A 26,675-nucleotide genomic window follows, 5' to 3' on the forward strand; every position below is an offset into this window, starting at 1 on the left:
CACTGAACTATTGTCCTGGTGAAATCTCTTTTGTGATCATTCCCAGCCTCTTTTTCTTGAAATTCTCATGCAGGCACTTCAGTAGGTCAGAGTAGCATTATCCATTGATAGTATAACCCTTCCAAGTTGTTCACCATACTATGACTAAGAAATTTGGTTGATAGGATTAAGATACATGAATGTGAAAGAATTCTTGGACCAAATTTGGCTTTCATATCTTAATCTTTTCCATGTTCGGCTCAAAGTTTTTCGGTCGCCCCTTACATATGTGAATTCTTTTTCATGAGATGAGATACAATCACAGAATCCAGGATGTAATGTTTCATCTGCTGCAAGTCCAAGATTAACACATTATTATCTTTCGTGAAAAATCTTGATCTTCCAATAACTTCCTACAGCACTGGGTTAGGATGTCCAAAGTTGTGTCACAGGCTCATGTCTTCTTTGAAGAAGTTAACCAGAAATCAAATTGAGGTTTAAGATTTAAAAAAAAAAGAAGAAAAAACATGAACTTTCCCTATAATGTATGTCCCCCCCCCCCAAAAAAAAAAGAATTACAACGGGACCCTCCGCAATGATATCTTTAAAAACATTGAATTAATCTAAATACAAATTCGGGGTATGAAACTACAACTCATTGCCCACATCTTACAGAAAACCCCATTCGATTTGCTTCAGTGGTCAAAGAGAAATGAGGAATTTTGTAGAGGATGACAGGAATCTCTTCCCTCAAGTTCTGTCTATTGTATTCACACACAAGATCATCGAAGTGCTAAACTTGGAAGAATTGGACTCATGACATGCTTTACAACAATCCACATTTCTCTGTGACCGCTTAACCAAATCAAATGGGGATTTCTGCAAAATAGAGCTAAAATGTTATATTTTAAGACCCTATAGTAGCATTTAGACAATTTAATCATATTGGGTGTTATCAATGTGAAAATCTGATTGTAATTTTTTTGGGGGACATATTGCAGTATGTCCCCAGAAAAATTACAATCAGATTTTCGAATTGATAACACCCAATATGATCGACCTGTCTAAGTGCTACTTTAGGGTCTTAAAATATAACATCTTAGCTCTATTTTGCAGAAAACCCCATTCAATTTGGTTAAGCGGTCACAGAGAAATGTAAATTGTTGTAAAGCTTGTCATGAGTCTGATTCTTCCAATTTTAGCAATTCAATGCTCTTGTGTGTGAATACAATAGACAGAACTTGGAGGGAAGAGATTCCCAACATCCTCTACAAAATTCCTCATTTCTCTTTGACCACTGAAGCAAATCGAATGGCGTTTTTTGTAAGATGTGGGCAACGAGTTATAGTTTCATACCCTTAATTTGTATATAGATTGATTCACTATTTTTAAAGATATCAATGCGGAGGGTCCCATTGTAATTTTTTTAGGGACATACTGTACAACACAAAAGGTAAAACAAAGGTGAGCAGTCTACTAGTTCACAGTACTGTCAAACCTTTGTGGTTACCTTTTATGTGGTCACTGCATAACTACTCTTGAGAAAAAACTATGATGGATTGTATTATCATAGACTATGGGTATAGGTCTGAGCTATAAGAGGTAGGAAATACAAGTTTTCATGTGGTGTAAGTGATCAGATTAGGGTTAAAGGCTGAAGCACAGGGCAGGACTGCAAGATAAATCTATGTGAATTTCATACATCATCTTTTTCCACAACCAGCAGTAGGACAGGCATGTTGTTCTGTATTTAGTTACTCTTTGGAGTTGATATGCCATTCATGGCAGTGGCAAAGATGGCCCAACTTGTCCCCTAAGGGATCAATGTGTTTGAGAGAGGGCACTGTGTCAATGCTAGCATTCTCCTGGCTAGATCCTTATCCTCAATTATTAAAGTTTAAGAGAAGCATTTTTTGTGTGTGTGCGTTGTGATGATATGCAAATGTATAGCGTACCTTTGTCTCACAGTTTGACCTTGATGGGAGCCAGAAAGTAATGCTCCAAAGATTCAAGGCTCAGTCTGCTAATATTCAGGGATAGGTTTCCTGTCCATCTTCTCTGGATCAGGTAGGGCACTTTGTTGGTAATGTGGGTGAAAAATGTCAAAGGAAAAAGACAACAGTTGATATGTGTAATTTGAGTAATGGATGTTTGAGGGATTAGGTCGTTGATGAAATCAAATTTGTCATCGTTACGCCATTCAAATGTACAGGATGAGAAGGGAGTGGCAGCATACAAGACTGTGGAGCTGGATGACTCCTTGGGAGGTGGACCAGTTCAGTACAGGGAGGTGGAGTCCACTGAGTCAGCTGAATTCATGTCATACTTCCCCAAAGGAATTAAGTGAGTCTGTTGCAATATACTCTTATTACTGTTTTAGTGTCTTTTATATGCATTCGTATTTTGTGATTGTATTTGCCTAATCCTCTATTCAAGAATTTGCATAATTCTTCTAAATCTTGTATCTTTATTTGATTTTGTGATGTGATGTAAAATATTTTTGCATTGAATATAAGATTGATATATTTTAATCTTGTTTTACTTTTTTCTTGTGCTTGTGTGAATTTGTGTGTTATCATAAATGCCTTCAATATGGGATGTTATACTGATTTTCATTTTAGGCATTGACATATCTTAACGAGCATAATTATGCCTGTTTGTTTAGAGATTTTTTTTTTCAAACAAATTAAGATGTGCCCCATTTCAGCATTATGCTATTGTCATGCCTTTGAGCATTTGGCTTGCATTACGGTATATTGCCTGAACACAGAAATGCACAGTCATACCCAGTAAAGCACAACGAAACGTGGCCACTACTCACTCAATCTGCAGACGAGTGTATAGGCCTTACTAGTTTTGAAATCATTATGCCTCCACCATGAAGTGTTGCTAAGCGTAATGCTTTTGGGTTGTCCGTCCGTCCGTCTGTCTGCCCCAAATTAATTTTGTGGTCAGCATAACTTAAGAAACATTAGAGGTATCCAGTGAAACTTGGCATAGGTATAGATTGGTGGATGAAGTTGTGCCTATAGCTAGTATCTCACCAACGGAGACGACTCCAACTTATCAGTCGCAGCAGTCGCGGAGACGTCTCCAAGATAAAAATGTCTCGTGGTCTCACCAAGAAGACATCTCTGAGACGAGTTATGGCAGGTGTCAAAAAATTTCAAATATGAGGGAGCGGTTGCAGGATCACCTGACTTGATCTAGGCAGGATGTCAGCACGCAGATGGGTCATGTGGTTTCCAAAGTAGGTCAAACAGCGTCAAATAGAGTTGCGGAGACGTCTCCGCGACCTCTCACCAGTTTTTCTGGTCTCCAGCAGGTCTCGGCGACGTCTCAGCAGTCACGGATATGATTAGTCTCTGCGACGTCTCCGCAACTGATGGGAGACGTCTCGGAGACATCGCGGAGACTTCGCAAAAAATTGAACATGTTTAAATTTCTTGCGACTAATTGGAGACTCTGTAATTTTCAGGAGACGTCTCGGACATGTCGCGGAGACGTCTATGCAATTAGCAAAATCTGGAGTCGCGAACTAGTCGCGAACTAGTTTCAAGCCCGGTGAGATACCCCCTTATGAACCTTTTGTTACACATGCTGAAGGTCAAAGGTCAAGGTCAACTTCTCTTCTATTTCACCCATATCTGTGCAATCCCTCATGATTTTTTCTTGAAACTTAGTGTATACATGCAGTGCCAGATACATGTAATGTACAGTATACATCATGTGTATATAGACGCAGTGATATACTTAATCAAACTGAGTCAAAACTTTGTAAAAAACAGAGTTACAAAAGTATGTTTTGAAGTGAATTCTTTAGACACTACACTCTGAAATGATGTAGAACTTGACCTAATAACATGTCACTAATATGCATTAAGGACATGTTTAAGCAATGCAGGTTATACCAGGTTTCATTTTCGTATAATCATTAAAAAATTGCTCTCAAAGTTTTGGCTCTGTTGAATATCCCAACCTGTTTCTTATGAAGGATGGAACAATGCAGTAGCCTTGCTTTCAAAATGGCAACAGATGTTTTTGATATGAAGTAGCCTATGGCAATACCTTTCCTAAATAGGTATTGCCATAGGTGTCAAAGACATTTGTAGGTATGTAAAACAGTTGTTAACAAAATGGCAGATGAATTAACTGGGTGTTTGTGCGAAATGAGAACAGGAAAAAGTCTTTTAAAAAAAAATTCAGATAATTCCTGTAGACATCATCAATGTCCTGCTCTCATGGGAGCAATAAAGATACCCTTAAAAAATCAGTGCATGTTTTCCTGTAATTCAACATTAACAATGTTTCTCACTTTTTGATTAGTTTTGATGTCCTTTTTTCACAGCTTCTGAGCAATGTGTCTGTTATATTTGTCCAGTTCATTCATCTGATTTTATTAGCTCACCTGAGCTATTGCGATCGCTCTTCGTCTGGCGTCCGTCGTGCGTCGTCCTTCGTGCGTGTACTTTTACATTTTCATCTTCTTCTTCAGAACCCCTAGACCGATTTTCACCAAACTTGGCAGGTAGCATCCCTAGGGGGATAGGATCTCAATTTTTTCAAGTGGGAACCATACCCCACCTGGGGGGCCCCCAGAGGGGCCCAAACCCCCCAAAATTAAGGAATCTTAAAAAATCTTCTTCTCTAGAACCAGAAGTGATAGAGCTAAGTTAATACTATGAATTAGTGCAGTGATGACTGTAGTTTCAAGTTTGTTCATGGCGGAATCAGGGGTGCCCCCTTTGGGACCCAGGGGAGGGGGGTCTGAAGGGGTCCTAATGGGGCCCAAATTGTACATTTTCATCTTTTTCTTGAAAATGCCATTATGAATTTTCACCAAAGTTAGCAGGTAGCATCCCAAGGGGGAAAGAATCAAATTCCCATCAAATGGGCACCATGCCCCACCTGGGGGGCCCCAGGGGGCCTAAATTTGGACCGAAATTGTAAATTTTCATCTTTTTCTTGAAAACCATATCACTAATTTTCACCAAACTTGGCAGGTAGCATCCCTAGGGGGATAGAATTTCAATTCCATCAAATGGGCACCATACCCCACCTTGGGGGCCCCAGGGGTCCCACTCCCCCCCCCCCCTCCTGTAAGGAATCTGTACAGATTTTCTCTAGAACTGGAAGTGATTGAGCTAAGTTAATACAATGAGTCAGTATATAGATGACTGTTGTTTCAAGTTTGTTCATGGGAGAATCAGGGGTGCCCCCCCCCCACCCCCTTGGGACCCAAGGAAGCGGGATGGGATTTGGGGGGGGGGGGGTCCAAATGCGGGCCTTAATTATCATCTTCTTGCTGAAAACAACATAATGGATTTTCACCAAACTTGTCAAGTAGCATTCCCACAGGGATAAAATCTCAAAGTGTTTGAATGGGCACCATGCTTTCCTTGGGGGCCCCAGGGGGTCCAAACCTCCTAAATTAATGGATATTAAATAATATTTTTCTCTCGTTCTAATCAAAAGTGATAGGGCTTTAAGTCTTTTTTTCCCAAGCTGCATAATCCAACATTCTATAAAGTACAGTGTACTTGGTAGGTATCTTTACCAGTGTGATGGAATATGTAAATGGACACCATGCCCCCATTCTCAAAGCTACCCCCACCACAAGATTTCCAATTGTTCTCAGGTAGGAGTCTGCAAGAATGCATGGAAGGTGAACTTGCGATACTCAGGTGAGCGTGTGACCCCTGGGTCTCTTGTTTTTAAACTAGCGCATAGAGAGTGTCTGTCAGTTTGATCATCTTTTGTTGTCATTGTAGATCTATTCATCTGGTATTAAATGACAATAGGGGGGGGGGGGCTATGTTAGGTGCAAAGGCAGAACTTGCAATACATCTCAACAAAAAAGCTGACATGGAGTTTTCTTTATTTGATTGGTCATTCTAGTCAATTTTTCACACTGAAATTTTCAGTACAGGTAGATAAACAGTAATTTTAGTTTCTGTCATGAAAAAAAGACCCCCCCAAACCCCCCCCCCAAAAAAAAAAAAAAAAAAAAAAAAAACCACAAACAAACCTTTTCTGCCATTTCTGGCCCACTGCATAGAAATTCCTCATGAGAGTTTTGTTTCCGAATGCTACGCAGGTACCTCGAAGGAGGTGTCAAGTCTGGCTTCAAGAAGGTTGATAAGGACAAATTCATCAAGAAAATGTATCTGGTCAAGGGAAAGCGGAACGTCAGGGTCAACCAGGTAACAAACCTCTGGAATACTTGCATCTTGCTGTTAGGTGGGAACTTTTGATGCAATATTCACAGGCTGTGTGATAATTGCGTATAAGTACACCAAGACATATTGCTTAAGAGAGATGTTATTCTCAAGATATTCTTCTATAAAGTATGTGACAAAGCTTGGCATTCACATCAATGAAAAAATCAGTGATGCCGTAACTACCAGGTATTTTAAACTACGCTTTACATGCACCTATATGCAAGGCTGGTAGAGAATACTCTTACTGTCTTTGTTTATACAAAGTAGTTTGTGTGACATGTGATTTAATAGTCATGATTGGTTACTAGATAAGGCTAGCTGTTGCTAGAACAAAGAAAAAAATAAAAGTGAATTGGTGTATTTCTTTCTTATCCCCTGCCCTTGAAGAACTTTCCACATAGATTATGTTTGAATATCAAGTTTCATGTCTACAAATATTATACTATGGACTATCAATCACAGATTCCCTGATTTGTGCCATCTTTTCTGCAGGTGCCATGTGAATGGAAGAGCCTGAACAGTGGAGATGTTTTCATCTTTGACCTGGGTCAACACATTGTAGTTTGGAATGGTCCAGAATCAAACCGAATTGAGCGCATGAAGGTAGTGATTGAGTTTGTCAGTAGATTGCTGTTCTTGACTTATTTAGCATTTGTATTGAATACAGCTGTAGATCTGATGACTATTTGTCATCTATTAGAAGCCTTGTTTAACATATTTGTTTGTTGTTGCATAGATATGAAGCTCTTTTTGAAATTTGCCACCTGTTTCTTCTTCAAAGTATATTGTTGAAGTTACTAGACTTTGCTGGTAGACAAGCCAGGCACTTTGAAGTTGTATGAAATTTTGACGCCAGACAAGGCAGTATGTGCAGCAATAATTACTCAACATGCCATTGTCACTTAGTATAGTTACTACGTAAACTGATAGAAGACATAATTCTGCATAGGTTGTTGATTTTGTGACTCATGATACATGTGAACACTGCCTTGCTATTGTCATCATTCCATATTTGAAAAACACAGGAGACAGCTGTTTTTAAACTTTTATATCATCATGGAACCATGTAGTCTATTTGCATTTTTTGGGTGACTGCTATTAAGGGGAATGTCTCACATTTCAGATTTTTTTGTTTGTTGCTATTGTTGCAAAAAGCACACATTTCCACGATATAGAGAAAATGTACATGAAAATATTGCTGTTCATACCTTCATGAATAGTTAAGTCAAGTGCTCCTCCATGTCGTACAGAAAAAAAATAAAGAAAGGTAAAAACTGTTCAAATCCAAAGATTATCTACTCACAATCAAGAAGTAGGACAACCAGGTTGTATTGCATATACTCCAAAGTCCCAAAACTATACATTTCACTAATGGTCATCTTTAGATACAAACAAAGTACAGCCAGGTCGTGCTGCATTCAGTTAATGAGAGAGGTTAATACATTGTATGAAATTTAAGTTCATGATAGTTTCAGCATGGCTCCAACTGGTGGCCTTACATCAAAAGGAGGGGGATGTTAAAAAAAAAGAGACATTTTCTTCTTTTCCCTGTAAAATGTACAGTATATTCAAACTGGGCAGGAGTTATTCTCAGTGAAGGGATACAAGGGAGCCCATTAGTATGGCCCAAGCAGCCCAACAGAGTGCAAATTTTGAAGACCTTCTCTTCTAGAACCATAGAGCACATCACAAGTTGTACTTTAACCCCTTGAGGACGGTTTGATTTTGCTACATCACACATTTCCCATAGACGCTTGCCCGAGTATACTCGGGACTCATCCTCAACGACTTAAATGCTTTTAGAAATGAATAGAACATTTGTGGCTGTGGTGGTCTGATTGTGCCTAAAAGGGTGGTAACATGGTGAGAAGGGTGTGTATCAATGAAACTTAACATAATTCATCAATTACAAAGAGACCTGAATGACCAGGGATTATTCATGCAGAGAAATAATTATCCTAGCAGCTTAAGGTATAGAGCATTACTGAAATTGTACACATATCTCAGATTAGCAGAATCAGGATGCCAAGACTCAATAATGCGTTTAAGGATCCAAAGTACTGATGATGAAATGTAACTGTCATTCATGGCAGTCTCATGGATTGCTTACTTTTTTTTATTAAAAAAAAAGCAACCACAAAACCATTTATTATTACTATTCTTTTTTTAGATGTACTCAAACTAGATGTTATTATCACCTAATCAAGGGGTAAAGGTGAATGAAGTTATACAAAGATGCCTTTATTGGCAAAGATTATATGTTGTGATTATTTGTGAGGCCAGTAAAAAGGGGACTACAGTTTAGTTGGACATGCCATCAAGGAACACCAAGTTGAGACTTTATGATGGTTAAATTAGACCTTCAGTTTTACGTTTAAACTTGTGACAAGTGAATGTGAAACACCTGCTCTTGTCTAATCAAAATCTTCCACCAAACCGTAGGGTAGGGCCTACTGATGTACAGTTGAACCTCTCTTATCCGGCCTCCCTTTATCCGGATCTCTCTATTATACAGACGCAATCTCGCCGTGATTTTTTAAAAAATAATTACGGGAGGAAAGGGGGATTCCCAACTCCTTGAGAACTCCTACACAAACACACATGAATTACATATACTTGATACATTTCTTAATAATTATTTAGGTAAATCATCCCAAGAATTTATAAAAGAAAATGATTTCATTCTTGCAAACACGAACCTCTATTTTGGGGTCTGTTACTGAGTGTAACAATGAAAAGGCTGCAGTATACACATTACTACATGTGGTACTACAATGGGCTACATCAGTATATGTCATGTACATGTACATGTATAAAGCATTGAGTCTCCCGTATCCGGCCAAATCCCTTATCCGGATGAGCCCCGGTCCCGACTTGTCCGGATACGAGAGGTTCAACTGTAATTTATTCTGAGACTACCAGTAGTTTCATTTCACACATTATCTGTTGGCTAGACCTCTGTTTTCAAATTCAATTGTGGATAGGATGTATCTAAAATATGATAGCACCTGTAGTTTACATGTGATGTGTGCCTATAACATTTGCTGTCCCTATAGTATCAGTATGCTGTTTGAGAGAGCTTGTTGTGGGGGTTTCTACCCATCAATGATGTTATTCACACATGAATTTGATAACACTAAATGATCTTTGTGTGCATCTGTTCCGTGTCCATCAAGGGAACTCAAGTGGCCAAGGAAATACGTGATGATGAGAAGGGGGGCAAAGCCCGCATCTACTTTGTTGACAATGATAAGTTCGATGCAGAGACACTCAAGATTTCTGAAGGGAAGAATGCTCTTGGGCCAAGAGGAGGTGTTAAGCCACAGCCAGCCAAAGATGATGATGAACGCTTCTCACGACAACAGGCCTCACAGACAAGGCTCTACAAGTATGTCTCTAAACTGAAAGCAGTTCAAAGTATAAATCTTTTATTATTAGGAAAACTGGACAATGTGATGGCTGCAGTTCAGTTTGAATATATGCAAAACATGGCATTTGGTGAGTTTCAGATAAATCACCCTGATGTAGATTGTTTATCACAGGGCCTCTCATCTGTTGTGATCTATTTGTGATTTAGGTGTGATTTAAGATGTTCCTGCCTTTATCTTGCAAGAAATGAAAGTGATATGTTTGATCTATGTCAAGCAAAATCATTAATGTTTCTCATGAAGAAGAAAAAAGAAGAAATTAGTTCAATGCTTGTAATGTAACAAGGGATGTACTGAATCTGAATATTGATGTCATAGTCACAGCTTGTTGTGCCGTTTGTAAGGTTCTAACAGGATGATGTAAATGCAAGGTTAAATGCCAGGTTTCTATGCAAACCTTGAATGAATAATGGGCACATTATTTAAGTAGATGCCTTCATTGGCTTTCATTGATAGTGCATCATTGTAACAAGGGTGCAAATATTGTCAGAGGTAACATCAAATTTTAATGGAAACTCAGTTGCAAGTGACTGTGATCTCCATTTTCCACAAATTACCAGAATTGGCAGCATTCTATTCATGTAAGCTCTTAAAACAAGGATTTACCCGTTGAAGGCTTTTCCTCACTTTACAACAATGCAAACCATACATCACTATGAATGACAGACCCAATGATGTTGAAATAAACATACATGACATACAGTTCAACCTCGATTATCCGGCCATGTCGGGACCGGCGCTCATCCGGATAAGCAAATTGGCCGGATATGGGAGACACAATGTTAATGTATATAGCTGCTGTCCAAGCTGCCGTCCCAGTGCACTGGCAGCTAGGCAGGTAGCGTACCCCGCAAAACTGCGCTGTGATTTACTAACAAGTTTTCCATCCTTGTTCTTATGGTGAATATATAGATCATGACTGCTTACTTTTACGATGATATTGTGGTGTGAATTTGTGTTAGTCCTGTTGGGAATATTGTAGGTAAATCGTGTGAGTTTTGTAGGAATTTTAATTAAGTTTAAAGTCACTGTTTTTTCTCAATTTTTGGATTCGCAAAATTAAAATGTATGCAAAAGATCTTGTCTACACTATATGCATTGAGTGTATAGAGGCAACTCCCAAAAATTTCATGCCGCGAAAAAGACTGTTGGCTCCAATTCGCGAAAGTTTCATGCTGTGAAAATATCATGTTTTACAGTAAGTTCACAAAATTAAACTGTACCACTGCTTATGGTATTCTATTATATTGAGTTTGATACATTTTCATATGGAAGGTGAACATCTAGCTTGTAAATGAAATAAAGTGATATGCAACCAAGAATATGCATGATGAGTATTAAAAATTTTAGTCAATACAAAGAATGTAACAGGTAAGCGGGGTGCAAAATCTTCAGAGTTAACATTATTTCAGATGAGGAATGATGAGTCCAGAGATGGCTGAACTGTCAGTTCCTGATCAAAGTCTATAGACCAGCATATTATGTTGACAGCGTAGCATTCATTGTTCTGTTATATACATTAAAGTAATAAAGAGCTAACTATGGTTAGCCATCATTTCCGATATGATTTGCTGGTAGCATGTCTATCATATACGTGTAACTATATCTTGACACTGTTGGAACCATGATGCAAATCTCTCGTTTGAAGAGGCTACACCCCGTAAATAATGCCAGTGTATATCTTTGCAATCAATGACTTAAAAACCAAAGATATAAAACACCTGTTTCTTGACCCTGGCCTAATCTAAGCATCAGTCATCGCCACAGCGCCACAGGGGGGGGGGGGGGGGGGGGGGGGCACCGCGAGAGGAGGAGATTGTTTTGGTTTTGGCATGGGCTATGTAGCTCCATGGTGTGTGTGTGTGTACGTGTGTGTACGTGTGCATTACACATTGTCAGCACCGGCAAACTGGCAATGCTCTCCTTCTTATTCCTGTATTTTCGTTATTTACGGGTCAATTTTTTTCGTTCGAAATGTAAAATGGATGACCATAGAATTTCTCAATAGAATATAGAATTGAAAACTTTAGAAAGGTTAGAGAAAATTGAGTTCACTTTGAATGGTCTGCCACAGGCAGATATCCTGATCATGCTCTTACGTAATACGACAGCTGCTGTAGTCATTAAACCCTGGCTTGGCCTCCACGTTTGTCACGCGTGAGCAGAAAGATGATTTGCAATGGACAAATACTTCGACTCCTAACTATCAAACGAAGAATCGTTAGGGGGGTATAGCACCCCATCAGCTTCGTTAAAGTGGGGTCTCGCCTCAAACGAGGGATTGACGGCATGACATCCATATATTTGAAAATGTGTGTGAATGAAATAGCGTTGAGGCATCTTTTTTGACTGTTTGTCATTTCCTGTTTCTTAGATATAGCATTTAGCAGGTACTATCAGCACCAGTATCTGATGAGAACAGAAGAATGTTGAAATTTCATGAAATGATTTCTTACTGACAACCAAAACAGTGCAAGGCATTCTTGTGGAATTCATTTTGCATTAGTAGCTACAATATATCACATCTGTGTTTGTATGTATGTCAAAAATGTAATCGAAATGATGAATTGAATGCAATTTGAATTGAGTAAGTGGAATTTTACATGGATGTACACCTGAATGTGTGAGTATGGCAGTAAGGAAGTTAATACAAATACCAATACATTATAGTTTGAATTAGAGTTATGCATCACTCCTATGTGTTTTTATGTACATACACATGCTTTCTTCACCCTGTTGTAGAATACAAGAAAAATTGTAAACATTTGCACATAAGATTTATCGAACTCTTGTCCTTTTTCTGCAGAGTCTCTGATGAGAGTGGTTCACTTGTTGTCACTGAGATCTGTAGCGCCCCATTGGAGCAGTCTATGCTGAACAGCCAGGTTAGCCAACATCCAAAACTTGATTTCTTCCCTCCCAGCTGATCATGCTTGTGATTGACTTGTGAATCATGTGTGCTCTTGTTGCTTTCAGAATTTATTCAGTAGTACCCGTATGGGCAAAAAATAAATTCCAAACATGGTCTATAGCTTGCCGGCATAATGATCAAGTCTTGGATTTCATATTCCTGTGAAGTAAACAATATTTTTTGTAGTGGTAACTCTGAACTATATAATGCAGACATCTTGTAGCAAATGAAATGACTTGGAGGTATGTCACTCACTTTGGTGCACAAATTATAGCGCACATTTGGTAGGGGTAGATACTACATAAAAAGAACATCCTTTCACTGTTTGTTTTTGTCACACTTTCATTTACTTATTCAACAAAATGAAATACACAAATTATGGTCTTTTGTGTACTTGTTATGACATTTAAACAACATGTCACTGACTTAGAAGACTTTTTTTAAGAGGTAATGATGCTCTTACTCCTTATCACAGTTTTTCGAGGTGAACTTCCTCTTTTTAACCCGTTGAGGACGAGTCCTGAGTATGCACGGGCGGGTGTCTATAGAAATGCGTGTTGTAGCAAAATCAGCCCGTCCTTAATGGTTAATACATCTCATAGGCCTAATAGTGACTGTCCTTTTCTGATTGTGTATGTGTGCAGGATTGCTTTATCATTGACCAAGGGCACTGTGGGATTTTTGTGTGGAAAGGAAAGGGTTCCACCAAGCAGGAGAGGAAGAGTGCCTTCAGCAATGCCCAGGTGAGGATTTATTTCCATTGAGCAAAGTGTATCTGAGAATGGCAATTGACGTCAGAATGTATACAGCCAAATTTTCAGCTCAAGCCAACTACATTTTCTTGCAGGGATACATTACATTTCTTATCACATCATTTCAATACTTCCTGCATGTTAAAGTTGTTGTACGCTGTATGTAAGAAAAAAGGCATTTCCCAACATGATGCAATATTATGATCGTGGAAGAAAATAACACATTGTGTGTATTTTAATATTTATGAAAATATGCATTATATGATAGATGGTTTAAATGTGATTTCTGACTGACACATTTAGCAGTGATGACAGATATAAATCCATGTCCAAGCTACTGTGTCTCTGTCAAAGAGAGCATTGTTTTCTCTGACTGGAAAGAAAAGAAATGGATGGAGTAATGGAATCACTACTAAACGACCACAACTTTACGGCTAATTACAGATCTGTCTCATAGCAATGGACCTTGTAAATCAAGAGACCTCAAAGACTTTGAAATGACCCAACAATGCTCACATTATTCAAAATGACTTGTGAGTAGTGGAGCGATAGAATCGGACTTGCCTTAAAAATGATGGTATCCTATACAAGACAGCAGAGATGAATAGTCTCTGTCTTGTTTTATGCATGCATGATTTTTTTTACTCTGTAAAATGCTTTTTGATCATTACTGACATACCCTCCTGATATAGGCACAACCCATTTTGTTTCATCCCTGCTCGATTTTCCTTTATATCTGAAATGTTTGATTGAATCACTTTCTACACATATTTTTAATGGCTTCATACAGACATTTCTCCTTCAAAGGTAAAGTTGTGGTATACATGTACATTATTTCTAAAGCTTAGGATCATCACACTTTCCTTATCAGAATTTTACACAAACACTGCATTGTCATGTTTTGTGAGTTCCACCTGAAAACTTAATGCCAGGTCACATGTATGTATTTGTATGTATTCATGTGTATATTTGAATTAGACCTTGAGGTTGTCAAAGTCTTTTAAACTTTTTCTTCTCTTTTTAAACTTGTTCACGCAGTAGTCACATGTTCATGTATATGTAGTGACCCTTTATGTGCTGAGGCATTTGGCTCAACTTGCCAAGTATTTTCATTAGCATTTAGTAGTGCATCCAGACTTGACCTGGTTGTAAAGCATGCCCACCCAAGTGTAGCAGTAGGTTAATTTGATAAATGTAGGTAATCTCTATTCATTGTCAACTACACTCAGTTGTTTCCATCTGTGATAATCTGAGAAGAAAGCGCCCCAGTGTGCATTCCAGTGTGTGAAGGAAGCACACCCCAGTGTGAGTGCCAGTTTGCAAACAAAGCACTGACACTATTGAAGGTGTTAAGGCATATCCTGGTGTATGTTGCTGTTCACTGAACATGGATTTTGTGCATAAAATATGTACTCTACCCTTTCAGATATTTGATTGGACTTTACGAAACACAAGAGATATTGTGTTTGTACACATGTGTGTCTCATTCCCACTGCTTTGTGTGGTAATGTTCTGGTTAGATAGTGGGTGGTACAACCAGTCACACAGTTTTCTTTTCATTGAGGTGGTTCTTTCTTTCAAGCCCCCCAAAAGGGGAAGGGCTTGAAATAATGAAGCACATCAATGAAAGGACACATGTAATTACGTTTGTATTGTCTATCCCCACCCCCTCCCCTTCCTGTCTCACTCTTAGGGATTCATCAAGGCCAAACAATACCCAGAGACGACACCAGTGTCTGTCATCAATGAAAACAGTGAGACAGCTGCCTTTAAAGCCATCTTCAAGGCATGGAGGGATCCTGGAGACACCAAGGGATTAGGGAAGACGTATACCACTGGCAACATTGGTAAGCTGTACAACTTTCGCAGTTTATCAATTGCAGTGAACATGTGAATCTGTAGAGGACAGCTGCAGTTCTCATGTACATGTACATGCACATTACTTCATGACCCCAGCTTCATGACTAGCAACTTTGCCATCCAGGTGACCTTGAAGATCAAAGGTCAAGTTGAAGGCTTGGCTTGCTGAGTGAAGTAAACTTTGTTATATCAAGATTTTGTTTATAGCTTGGGGTCATTTCATCAAGATTTGTCAGTGCAAAATCACTGACAAAACATGTTTTAACTGACCAATACCCTGGGAACAGTCCATCTTGACACTTCTCAGCCACTCATCAGAGCATTGGGAAATTGTCAGCACTCACCACTTGTCAGTGGACAAAAATGATGTTGATGAAATATTCCATAGATTCCTTATGATGAGAGTACATTGTACTGCAGTTATTCATGAATTTACATGATTGTGAATCATCTACGGTCAGGCCAAGAGTGTTAGTTTTAACCTGGACATTTCTGGTATAAAGTTTCAAGCTTATTTTTTCAGGATAGCTCCAGGAATGTGTCTAGAATAACATATTAAAAGTCCTTATAAATCCTCGCGGAGCGCTTTCCGCAATGCAAGATGGCGTCCAATATGGCCACCATTACCTGAAATTTTTACATAATTTTTCAACTACTTGCAGGTATCCTAAATACAAAATTTGAATGTCTAGATATATGTTTTTGAGCATGAAAAACTCAATAAAATACATATTAAGAGATGTTGACCCACACAAGTACTGTAATAAAAAATGGCTTCTTAAATGGCCACCATTTATAACTTTTCAACCAGGTAACCCAAATACAAAATTTGATTGTCTAAACATATGTTATGAAGCATGAAGAACTTAATAAAATACATATTAAGAGTCGTTGAAGCATGCAAGTACCACAGTGAGAACTGCGGTACTTGCAGTTATCTGGATGGCAAAGTTGCCAGTCATGAACCTGGGGTCATGAAATGATAAAGAGTCATTAATCACATTCTCAGTTCTCACTGCAGAACTCACCTCATGGTAGACATCAAATGCATTGGCAAAAAGAGGCTACTACTCATAGCACTAAATTTTCATCTCATGTGTTTTGAGGTGATGAAAATAGACCATGCGGTTTTATCGGTACTTGTGTGCTTAAACATCTCTTATTAAAAGCATAATTTACCATTTGCATATGAAACAAAAACTCAGCATTAATGCTTTGAAATAGTTCTAGAATGTGAGTTAGTGATAGAAACAACTACTGTAAAAATTTGAATCCGTGTAAATGATGTTAAGTATTGTTAAATACACAAAATATGAACAATAGTTAAATAAGAATGCTTCTAGACTAAACCGTCTGCAGTTATGGTTTATTGAGTAAAATACTGATATCTCCTTGTATTTTAGGTTTTATTGCAAAAATTTCATCTGGTAGGTTGTTTTGAGATACAGCAGACCTACACATATGCATCAAATCTGATATCTTGAACATTTTCAAAATCTCTGTTCCCAAAGGTAAACTGGACCTCTAATTAGTATGTTCTCCATGCTTCAAAACATATATTAAGACATTCAAATTTTGTATTTGGGTTAGTATCTGTATGCAAGTATCACATAAATATCCCTCTAAAAACAGTGGGAAGTAAGAAAGTATCAGAGGAACTCATTACACTTATGTTCTTGCATAGAAAAAGTTTGAAAAATTGTGTAATTATGTACAACTTTCTCTGAGACTGAAAGCCTTTCTATCAAAAGTTAGCACTCCTGATGCTGTTCATTATGGAAAGGAAGAAAATAGATCTTGAGGTATGTGATCATTTCAACATGCAGCCAGGAACTGTTATCTGTACACATGCACATCATATGAAGTCCAAACTTTGTGGCACCTGTTTTTAAAGGAATCATTGGATTTTCTTAAAATTTGCATGCTTTTAAAATACAATTTGTACATCCATGTTCTTTGATTAATTAAATTTTTTTGGATGTATTTGTTCATTTGAAACAAATTAAATGCAATAACAACCTTATGACTATTCAGGCTTGAGGAATCATTCCACACACTAGGATCCTTGGGGAATGTTTGACTTGGACACAGACAATGCAGTGCACTCAGGTTTCATGTTATAGTTTACTGATTTATTGAGACAGGACTGTTAACAGCAAGCAGGAAAGGAAGCAGTGCCATCAAAGATGAAAGTGTCTCAGCATAAATAGGTCAAATGAGTAAAAATTTGACAGGAGATATACTTTGCCAATATTACACTACATACACCTACTTTTGTCTTAAGCGTAGAGCAGTGAGTACACAGCAATCCAGGAAAGAAAATGAAGGGCTCTAGGACAGACTTTGTTACGAGTGGTATCACATTACAACTCATCTTCTATACTGTGCTGTTGCCAAAATGCAATACGTGTACCTCTGTATCATGTTTCATGTTTGTTATACATATACCTATACATAACACATGATGTAACCTTTTCATTTATGACCATAAAGTGGCTTTACTCAATAAATTTTTTAACAGGTATTGTCCTATGGGTACTTTGTACAAGCTGCATTATATCAACACACTTTATAAGTTGTATATATCACAAGTCTACATGAAGGCTACAGATATGCTTGTCCTGAATGACTACGAGTAGTGTTTGTCTGGTTTGTGTCTCATTTTGTATTAATACAGTCCTTCACATTGTAATCTCAGGGCTATTATGTTTACTCTAAAGTAAGCTTCACATATTGTCTAGTAGACGGCATGCCTCATACAAATGTCCCTTAAATGTAATTAAGTGAAACATGAGTGGAGTACTCTGCTGACAGCTGTTTAGGCAACAAGAATTGATAACAGGCAATCCACTGTGATACGCACTTGTGAGTATTGAAAAAGTGATATTGATGTGATGCATGATTATTTACAGCTCATGTGAAAAAGGAGAAATTTGATGCCAGTAGTCTTCACAAAATCAAGACAGCTGACCTTGAATCCAATCCCAACATGGCCTCAAGAAGCGGCATGTTTGATGATGGAACGGGCAAAATTGAGGTAAAGTTATGAGAACACACATTTATAATGTCTTTTTTAACAGTGAGGAGCATTTAAAGGGCAGCATGACACTTCGTGAAGTGGATTTATTTCTCTGAAAGTATTTGATGAAGTGTAATTATTGTAAGCCAGTTACTTTCAAATGATTGAATACTAGTATACATGATGAATGAGTCCGAGCTGACAGATTTTGCATACTGATAAGCATTGCATATTAATCAAGGGAGATACATTTGTACAGTCCGTGGATGAATGTACTTTATTATCTTGCATTCAGTTGATTTCTTTAAAATAATCTTTAACATTTGTTAAGAAAGTCTGACAACAGAAATGTCAAATTTGTCAACACTTTATGTAAACAATTTTAAACAGTCATGAATGACTTTGTACAAGTATTGGAAATAGTTTCTTTGGTGTTTGTCAACAACAGCTGAAATTGATTATGATGATATCTTTTTTTTTTTCTTCTTCTTTTTTCCATTGCTCTCAGTCATGGTGAAATGATGTTTGATGATTGGGAAAATTGCTGTCTTATTTCAGGTGTACAGGATAGAGAACTTTGAGCCAGTGAAGCAGCCCAATGAGCTACATGGACAGTTCTTTGGAGGAGATTCATACGTCATCCAGTACACATACAAACAAGGAGGGCAGGGGAGCGCTATATCATCTACTACTGGCTGGTGAGAATTATTGCTAGCCTGGCTACTCAAAAATAATTTGTATTGGCATGATGAAGATTGAAGCACATTTCTCCTGGATTATGCAGCAGCAATCACCAGTTAGAGATACTTATCTTGCAATTTTCTTGTCATCAATATGCAGATTCTTTTTGTTAGAAAGTGAAGTGTTTGTTCGCAAAAACCGATAAGCCCATTTTTGAAGATTTTGAAGTACGGTCTCTGTCATAGAGTACAAAGTAATACCTTTTAGATGATATGTTGGTCACTACATATAAAGGTACATTTTTGAAGTTATTGTCAAAAGAAGCAAAAAATTTTCTTATTATTCTCTTTATTTTTCTTGACTTTTAATTGCAAATATCTCCATTTGGCAAATATGGACTTATCGGTTTTTGCGAACAAACTCTTCAGGTGTTTACATACACAGCGTTTTTAATACAGACTGGCTTTCTCTGAGAGGGTGAAAAAAAGTGTTTTTAGCCTTGTGCCTTGTATTATCAACATGTTCCATACTGAATTTTGAAATGCCCATCTAGACTTAATACACAAGCCACCAGATTCCCTTAAGATTAAAGGTATCTTTGTCTTTCTCTCAAAATAGCATTGTTTTGTAGCAGCAAAAAAGAAAAAAGAAAAGAAAAAAAAAAAAGAGGTTATTTGAACTCAATCTGAAATCAACAGTAGTTAGGTATAGGTCCCTACATTCAGTGTCATAATTTATATGATCGATTCAGCATTCCCTTCTTTTCAAAGGAGCACTGGATTGGCATTGAAAACACTCGATTAATTTGAATTTAGTCAGTAATTAGTTAGGGGCAGTTGATCTCAGTTCTATTTGTCCAGGTAATGTTCAGCTGTAATGATTTAATTTTGTGTACAGGTTTCTTACAGTGAGTTGTAGGATACATCTTTCAATATTTCAGAATTGCAATCAGCAGCAAATTTATTGCTGCTAGTAGAACTACACATGTTGTAGCTGCACTAGCATTTTCCACCCATCAATGTCTTGTCAAATGCTGTGTCCCGCACAGACTATATGTATGAAGCCATTGAATACTCATACTGTGGAAGTTATGTGTAGAAACCAAAGGTGGTGACAAATGACAAGAAGGAAGTAGATAAGTGTGATGGAAGACAAAATGTTCTTGAATTAAATTCAGTAGGTTTGTTTTCCTGCATCACTTTTACATTATTAGCACTTTCAGTTGGAACTGCATGTAGGATTATCCAATGATGATCGGGGTATGATTTGGTACGAAGAGTAAAAATGAATAGACAATATTCGTTACTTCAGTAAAGTGATACTTAGTGGTGGTGTAAGGCCAAGGGGTAGAAGTCACTCTACTGTCATTTCCAGTCCTCAAGCTAACAATATACATGTACAGTGGTGTGAATTAATGGACGTGTAGAAAGAAAATTAACAATAAATTGATGTTCTGATGCATTATAAGTCAAGGTCAGGAGTCATTGTACTGTGGTTAATTGCCTAGAATGACGGAAGTATTACACATTATGGTCACAAGGTCACCAAAGTTTGGGGTAAACTGTTATTTTCACCAAGTTTTTAGTCCAATGATGATGTTATTTTGATGAAATGAATGTGGATTCTGACATTTACTCATGTGACAATTGCTCCCGTGAAATACAGTGTATCTGCACGCTAAGCCAAATAAATTCCACCCACAAACCGAACCCTAATCATCGCATCAAACTAAATCTAAAACCCACACAACCCTTACCCTAACCCAAAAGTCTTTGGAGAAAAATAAGACTGGAGCGATTGTCATAGGAGTAAATGTTGTGTCACCAGTGGATGGAAATACATTAGAAAATATTTCCTTTGTGCAGTGGTCAAGAGTTAGTCACTTCAACATGTGAATGAAGGGCCGTGTTCTCATGGCAGATGTAGTGATTCATGGGAATTGGAGGCATCATAGTCTACCATGCGCAACAGTTGAATTGCTCTAGTTAGTTTGCTAAGCAATTATGAAATGTTATCCAGCGATTTGTAGGGGACAAAAAGTGTCATCATGGGGGACATGCCATTGTTTTGAACCGACACTTGACCCATATGTCTTACTTTAGAATAATCATGTATACTATACATGTGTGATGATAGGGGAACAAATTAATCACTTGTCTCGCGAAGAAAATTGTAGTGAGATGTATGACGTCTCACTCGCTACTGCTGAGCTTCGCCCGACCCGGCCCCTGGGTAGCGGCGTGCCCACTACCACGTCCGCATATACACGCTACAACTTGTGCACGCACCGCCGTGTCTTATTGTACCTGACGAAGCTCAGCAGTAGTGAGCGAAACGTCGTACACCTCACTGCGATGTTTTTTGCGAGACAAGTGATTAATTTGTTCCCCTATTGCATACTTGCCAACTAATGAGATTTTATCAGATTCAGTGAGATTTTTTTACATTAAAAATAGCAAAATAAGATTTTCTGTCAGAGAAATAAGATTTTACAAAAAATATTTAGAGATACCTTTCATGTGTATTATCTGAAGATTTGACTGAAAGTAAGATTTTTAACTTTAGTTTGCATACAAAATAAGATTTTTGCAATCCACGAGTAAGATATTTCATCTTGAAATGTTGGCAGGTATGCTATTGTCATCTTATTCACCGTGATGGTCAACATCTTCACCATACATATACTTGATATGGAGGTCTTTTTTTGCAATTTAGTTTACATTTATATAGTCTACACAGCTTAGATTTGTCAGTTACACTTATTTGCATTGTGATGTATCAGGAAATACATTTAGTTAGCTTTCATTCACACACTGTCATACCTTTAAAGTCTCAATCTCTTGTGAAATGTGCCATATCTCATGATAATAAACGTGTAGAAATGGTAATGAAAATAGATGTCGATTTTAATATTGCTGACATCTTGACCAGTGGAATTGAAAGTATGTAAGTGCCATCTACCCCCAAATGGGCATTGGAAACGAAGGCTAGGCCCCATAGAAAACTGACCTTGACAAGATGATGATTTCGATAAGCAGAAAGTTTATGTCTTGCCTGAATATAGGGATTGAATTCCTCTCAAGATGAGCAAGGTGCGGCAGCCCTGCATGCTGTCAAGTTTGATGACAAGCTTCATGGACAGGCTGTACAGGTAATATGCTACTGACTGTCTCTTCAAGTACTGAATATATTCTTTCATGGTGTGAAAAAGGATGTTTCTTTAGTCCTTGTGAAGTAATGTGCACATTTTCAATAATCAGTATAATTTTTATCATTATGAATCTCAAACCTGAAACCTGCTTGTAAGCAATACAATATGAACCTGTCTAACAATTGGTTGCAGAATTGATGTGTCATATTTTTTCTCTGTGCAAATAAATTTAAAGTCAATGATAACACACAATATGCGTCTAGACATTGTGCTTTGTAGTTTAATAAACACATATCAAATTGATGATAATGATTAGAGTAGTATTACAATGATAGTGATCAATATTAATGACTTTCATTAAAGCAAGAAAACAAAATGATGGGAATAGTTCCAGCAGTAACTGTATCAAAGATCAGCAGTAACTGTATCAAAGATGTACAGTATTGATAATGACTCAAATCATTCAAATAATGTCAGTGATAGTGTATGATAATTTTTTTTTTTAATGTGTTAATGGTAAGTTAGTATTTTTTTTTCTTAATCCAAATAGATCAGAGTTGTACAGGGCAAGGAACCTCAGCATTTCCTTCAGCTCTTCAAAGGAAAGATGATCATTCATATGGTGAGTAATGGAGTTAGAATAAATGAGGGAATGATCTCTGGTAAGATGGATTTCCTATACATGTAAGTGAGTAATAGATTTGGCTGCTTTTTATGGTTTTTATTCTTAGATTTACAATCAACCGTAGGTTCCTCAATTTTCTATTTGAGTTATATTTCCAAAGTAAATCTGATTGAAAATTAGTTACAATGAAAGACTTGTGGGAGAATTCACAGATATGCATTAAATCAATGCGATTATTGTTTGTAGCAATTTGTTTTGCGTAGGTCATATTTTTTACTCTTGTACATGTATAATCATGCAAGAAAAAAAAAAATATGCCTGGGCCAGGTCTGTCCTTGATATTTTGTTGTTGTAGAGAGAGGAGAAAGAGGGGAGCAATTAATTCAAACTGATTTTTATATTCAGTCAAATGGGAGATATAACATTATCTTAATGTTACCTAGGATGTCTTACAATCTTCATTGGATAGGCCTATGGATTGAATATAAAGAGTTGTACTATAATAGCTGTTTATGTGTACACAGCATATGTTGAATCTTATAGGCTCTCATGCGCCGAGAGTATCAGTAATGGTAGATACGGCACATTATAAATGTACTTTATTATTATCATTATTCACTAAACTGATGATATTTAATATTGTATGAAAGACTTGTAGTTTGTAAGTACAGTGGAGATTGAAGTTGTGGCATAATTGGTGCTGTGAAATTGGTCTAAGAAGATGAAATTGATCAACTGGATGACATGGAATTTGCGTACTTATGTGCATAGACATCAACGGATGAATATTTGCACAGATGCTTAAATCCCATCTGCATTACCCCATATTATTACAAAATGTTTCCTTTTTGTTACAGGAGACTCATGAAAAGCAGATACTAACATTTTGAGAAATATATTTGATTTGTTAATTTGCCTTATAAAAATTGATTTTTTTTTTTTGGGAGTAGTATTTTGCGCTCAGTTGGGTAAAACAAATTTTGTATATGTAGTTCCCCAGAATCAAATTGATAAAATGTTATGATTATAAAACATACATAGAGTTTCTTTAGTGTCTTTTCCATTTTGATTAAATGCTCAAGGCATAGTTTTTACCCATTATAAGTACAAATATTTGTGCAGTTAATTTTATGTCATGCAAAGAGTGGGAAATTTCCACTCTTTTGTATGTATTTTGTATATATGTATTTGTTTGTTTGTGGAAGGACTTGTAAGATTTGACAAGAGGAGGATATTGATTGTTTATGCTGAGGGAGAGAAACATCACCTACTAGCAATATTCTTTTGCTAGACTTGTTCAAGAGATAGATATTGAATATATGTAGGAGTAGAAATTGATGTGCATGGATGCTAGCAGTATTGGGCTACTGTTTGTCCAAGGAGACTCTTATGCCTGCATGATAGTTAGAGTACATCAAGTGAGGAATAGTAAAAGAATTGAATTATAAACTGCTTTGCTTCCTGTATCATAACCATTATGCAGTGTGCCAATCTTCTAGTATCAATATTCTTTAGTGTGCTTTTACTAACATTTAGTGCCAAAGGTCCCGTGTTGTGGTCAGTGTGCAAACAGATTTTCCCATGATCATCTCTCAAAGAGTTTGCATGTCCACTGCATTTTTTTCAAGATTTGTAGTAATTTCTGCTCCTTAGCATAATTCAGAGTAGAGTCAATGTTCTTTGCTTCAACACTTTTTTCAACTCTTTTCCCTCTTGTTCCCTACTAGCCAAGATATCTTGTCTCACGGAATGTTAACATGAAACCTTAAGTTGCATTCTTTTCACTTCTCAAAATATGTGTAGTACCAGAAAGTGAAAATACCACTTTGTATTGCTGTAAAAAATATGCATTTTATGTATGCACTGTAAATGTTTGAAGGAGATCTTTCCTGTTCTTTGCAGTGATAATGACTAAAATATCAGATTGATGGTCTGACATGACTTCACTACAAATTAGATGAGGAGGGAATCATGTGAACCCATGTTATATGTAATTCTGCATATATTCTTGTTCTTTGTTGCTGTTTTTTTGTTTGTTTGATTGCACCCTTATTTTTCTACAGGAAGGTCATGATAGTGGAGAAGATGTGCAGGAAGACCACTCTAAGCTCTTTATAGTCTTCTGTGTATTCCAGGGTGCCAAATATTACTCATATTCATTTGTAATCAAATGGGTTCATCTTCAGTTTGACAAAATTCATTCACTTGACGTACAATAAAACAAATAAAAACACAGTGTAGGAAGACCAACAATGGTGGAAGGACTAGTCTTACCCAAGAAACAGTAAATTAATTACTGCAGTATCTTTTGGTAAAAATTTAGATAATTCCTGACCACTTCCACCACATATATTTTTCAATAAACATGAACCATATGATATTTTATCACTCGTGCTATATTCTCTCTATCTCATTCTATTGGGCTGTGCCATTGCATTTCCAGGGAGGTCACAGCAGCGGCTTTAAACACGTCCAGGAAGGAGATGAGGAAGTACTGAAATGAAATAGACAATTCAAATAAAGAAGTTATATCCTCAGAAGGCCTATCATGCACTGGTTCCTTTTTTTTTTTTTTTTTTTTTTTTGCACCACATTCAGTACTTTATGATTTGTTTCTTTATGTTATTTTTTAAGAAATTGATTTCAAGTCCACCTTTAAGTTCTGTAACAAGTTAATCACTGGCTTGCATGCTCAGTTCACTGCATTTACTAATTGTTTGCACAGGAAAAATGCCAATATCAAGTGCTCTCTGATAAAACACCTGTATCAGGGGCGGATCCAGGAATTCCGTAAAGGGGAGGCGCCTTTACAAAATTAAAGGGGGGAGCCAGTGCCCCCCCCATTTTTTTCCTTTTTATTTCTTTTGTTTAACAAAAAAATAAATAGCCCGGTGCGCCCCCTGGCCCTATGGATCCGCCACTGTGTATATAATGTCGTCAATAGCTTTCACCCTAGAGGGAGAGTTCATTCAGCCTGCACTCATGTGACACTTGTTTTGCATCTATAGAAAAGATAATTCAAGTAAAGTTACATGTGCAAAGAAATACTTGTATCACTTTAGTTCATGAGATGGCATGGCAATAACCAACATGTTGGAAGAGTAGTCATGATTGTTTGTGACCTTGTGTCACAAAACCAAACAGATGTAGCCAAATGAAATTGATAGAGGGCCCATAGCCCTCAATATAAATGACTGAAAATCAAACTTGTAGGACTGCTACTTTTGAATAAGGGGACCTTGAAGTTAAAGTGCAAGTTCATACCTTGTTTGAGTTGATTTTTAGTAGAATAGAGGAATATCAGACAAACGAAATGATAAAGAATCCCATCATAGTTGTCATAGAATAAGAAAGTTATGGAATTTCAAAATTTTGCAAGTTTTCTTTTCTTCTGAATACATGCAAATTATTCAAAATCATGTTTTTGGTATTATGATTTAGCACCTGCAACATCCCCCCTTCCTAAATGTCATCATTACTAGATTATTACAAACTACAATAATTTGGTGAGAATGCTATATCTTATAAACTGAAGAATTATGTACAATCCAATGGAAAACAGGGGAAATGAAGTGATGACATTTAACCCTAACTAGGCCGGGGGGGGGGGGGGGGGGGGGGGGGGGGGGCCTCCGAGGCCCCCCCTCGACGTTCCGCGCGATGTATCGCAATCGCAAAAAGCTATTGCCGCTAAGTTTCATGACTTTTTTCTTTCGAGTCTCCCACATCTTTTGACACCAAATTTGCGACGCCCAGGCGCGCGGTTCCGAAGTCACACATAAATATGTACATGCATGTCAGACCAAAAATTACTCAAAAACGTGAATTCGTGTACAATTTCAATGCAAACTGTGCTTACAGGCAAATTTCATAAAAGCATGATTATTTTGGGGTTTTATTGGTTAAAATCAATGAATAACATATTTTTTTGTTCGGAGCGATGTTGCGGACAAATTTCATCGAAAAAACAATGAAAAACATAAAGTCGAAAAAACAGAAATACATAAATTAAAAAAAAATATTTGAGAATTTTTTCTGATATCACAAT

The 26,675-nt window shown here is 37.2% G+C and overlaps 1 protein-coding gene across 1 annotated transcript in view; it reads left to right on the top strand.

Annotated features, from left to right (window-relative positions):
* The window catches only part of LOC139717015 (advillin-like), a 158,721-nt gene that overhangs the window by 100,782 nt on the left and 31,264 nt on the right, over positions 1-26,675 (top strand). The window contains 13 exon segments of the mRNA XM_071628531.1: positions 2,192-2,322; positions 6,077-6,182; positions 6,693-6,803; positions 9,377-9,588; positions 12,435-12,513; positions 13,184-13,282; positions 14,985-15,138; positions 18,064-18,188; positions 18,729-18,839; positions 18,842-18,868; positions 21,916-22,002; positions 22,553-22,624; positions 25,071-25,118. Of these exon segments, the coding sequence (XP_071484632.1) occupies positions 2,192-2,322; positions 6,077-6,182; positions 6,693-6,803; positions 9,377-9,588; positions 12,435-12,513; positions 13,184-13,282; positions 14,985-15,138; positions 18,064-18,188; positions 18,729-18,839; positions 18,842-18,868; positions 21,916-22,002; positions 22,553-22,624; positions 25,071-25,118 (1,362 nt within the window).

This window comes from Diadema antillarum, unplaced genomic scaffold (genome assembly GCF_040938485.1).
Source record: "Diadema antillarum isolate AM-2024a unplaced genomic scaffold, OU_Dant_1.0 scf00000071, whole genome shotgun sequence".
NCBI classification, from domain to species: domain Eukaryota; kingdom Metazoa; phylum Echinodermata; class Echinoidea; order Diadematoida; family Diadematidae; genus Diadema; species Diadema antillarum.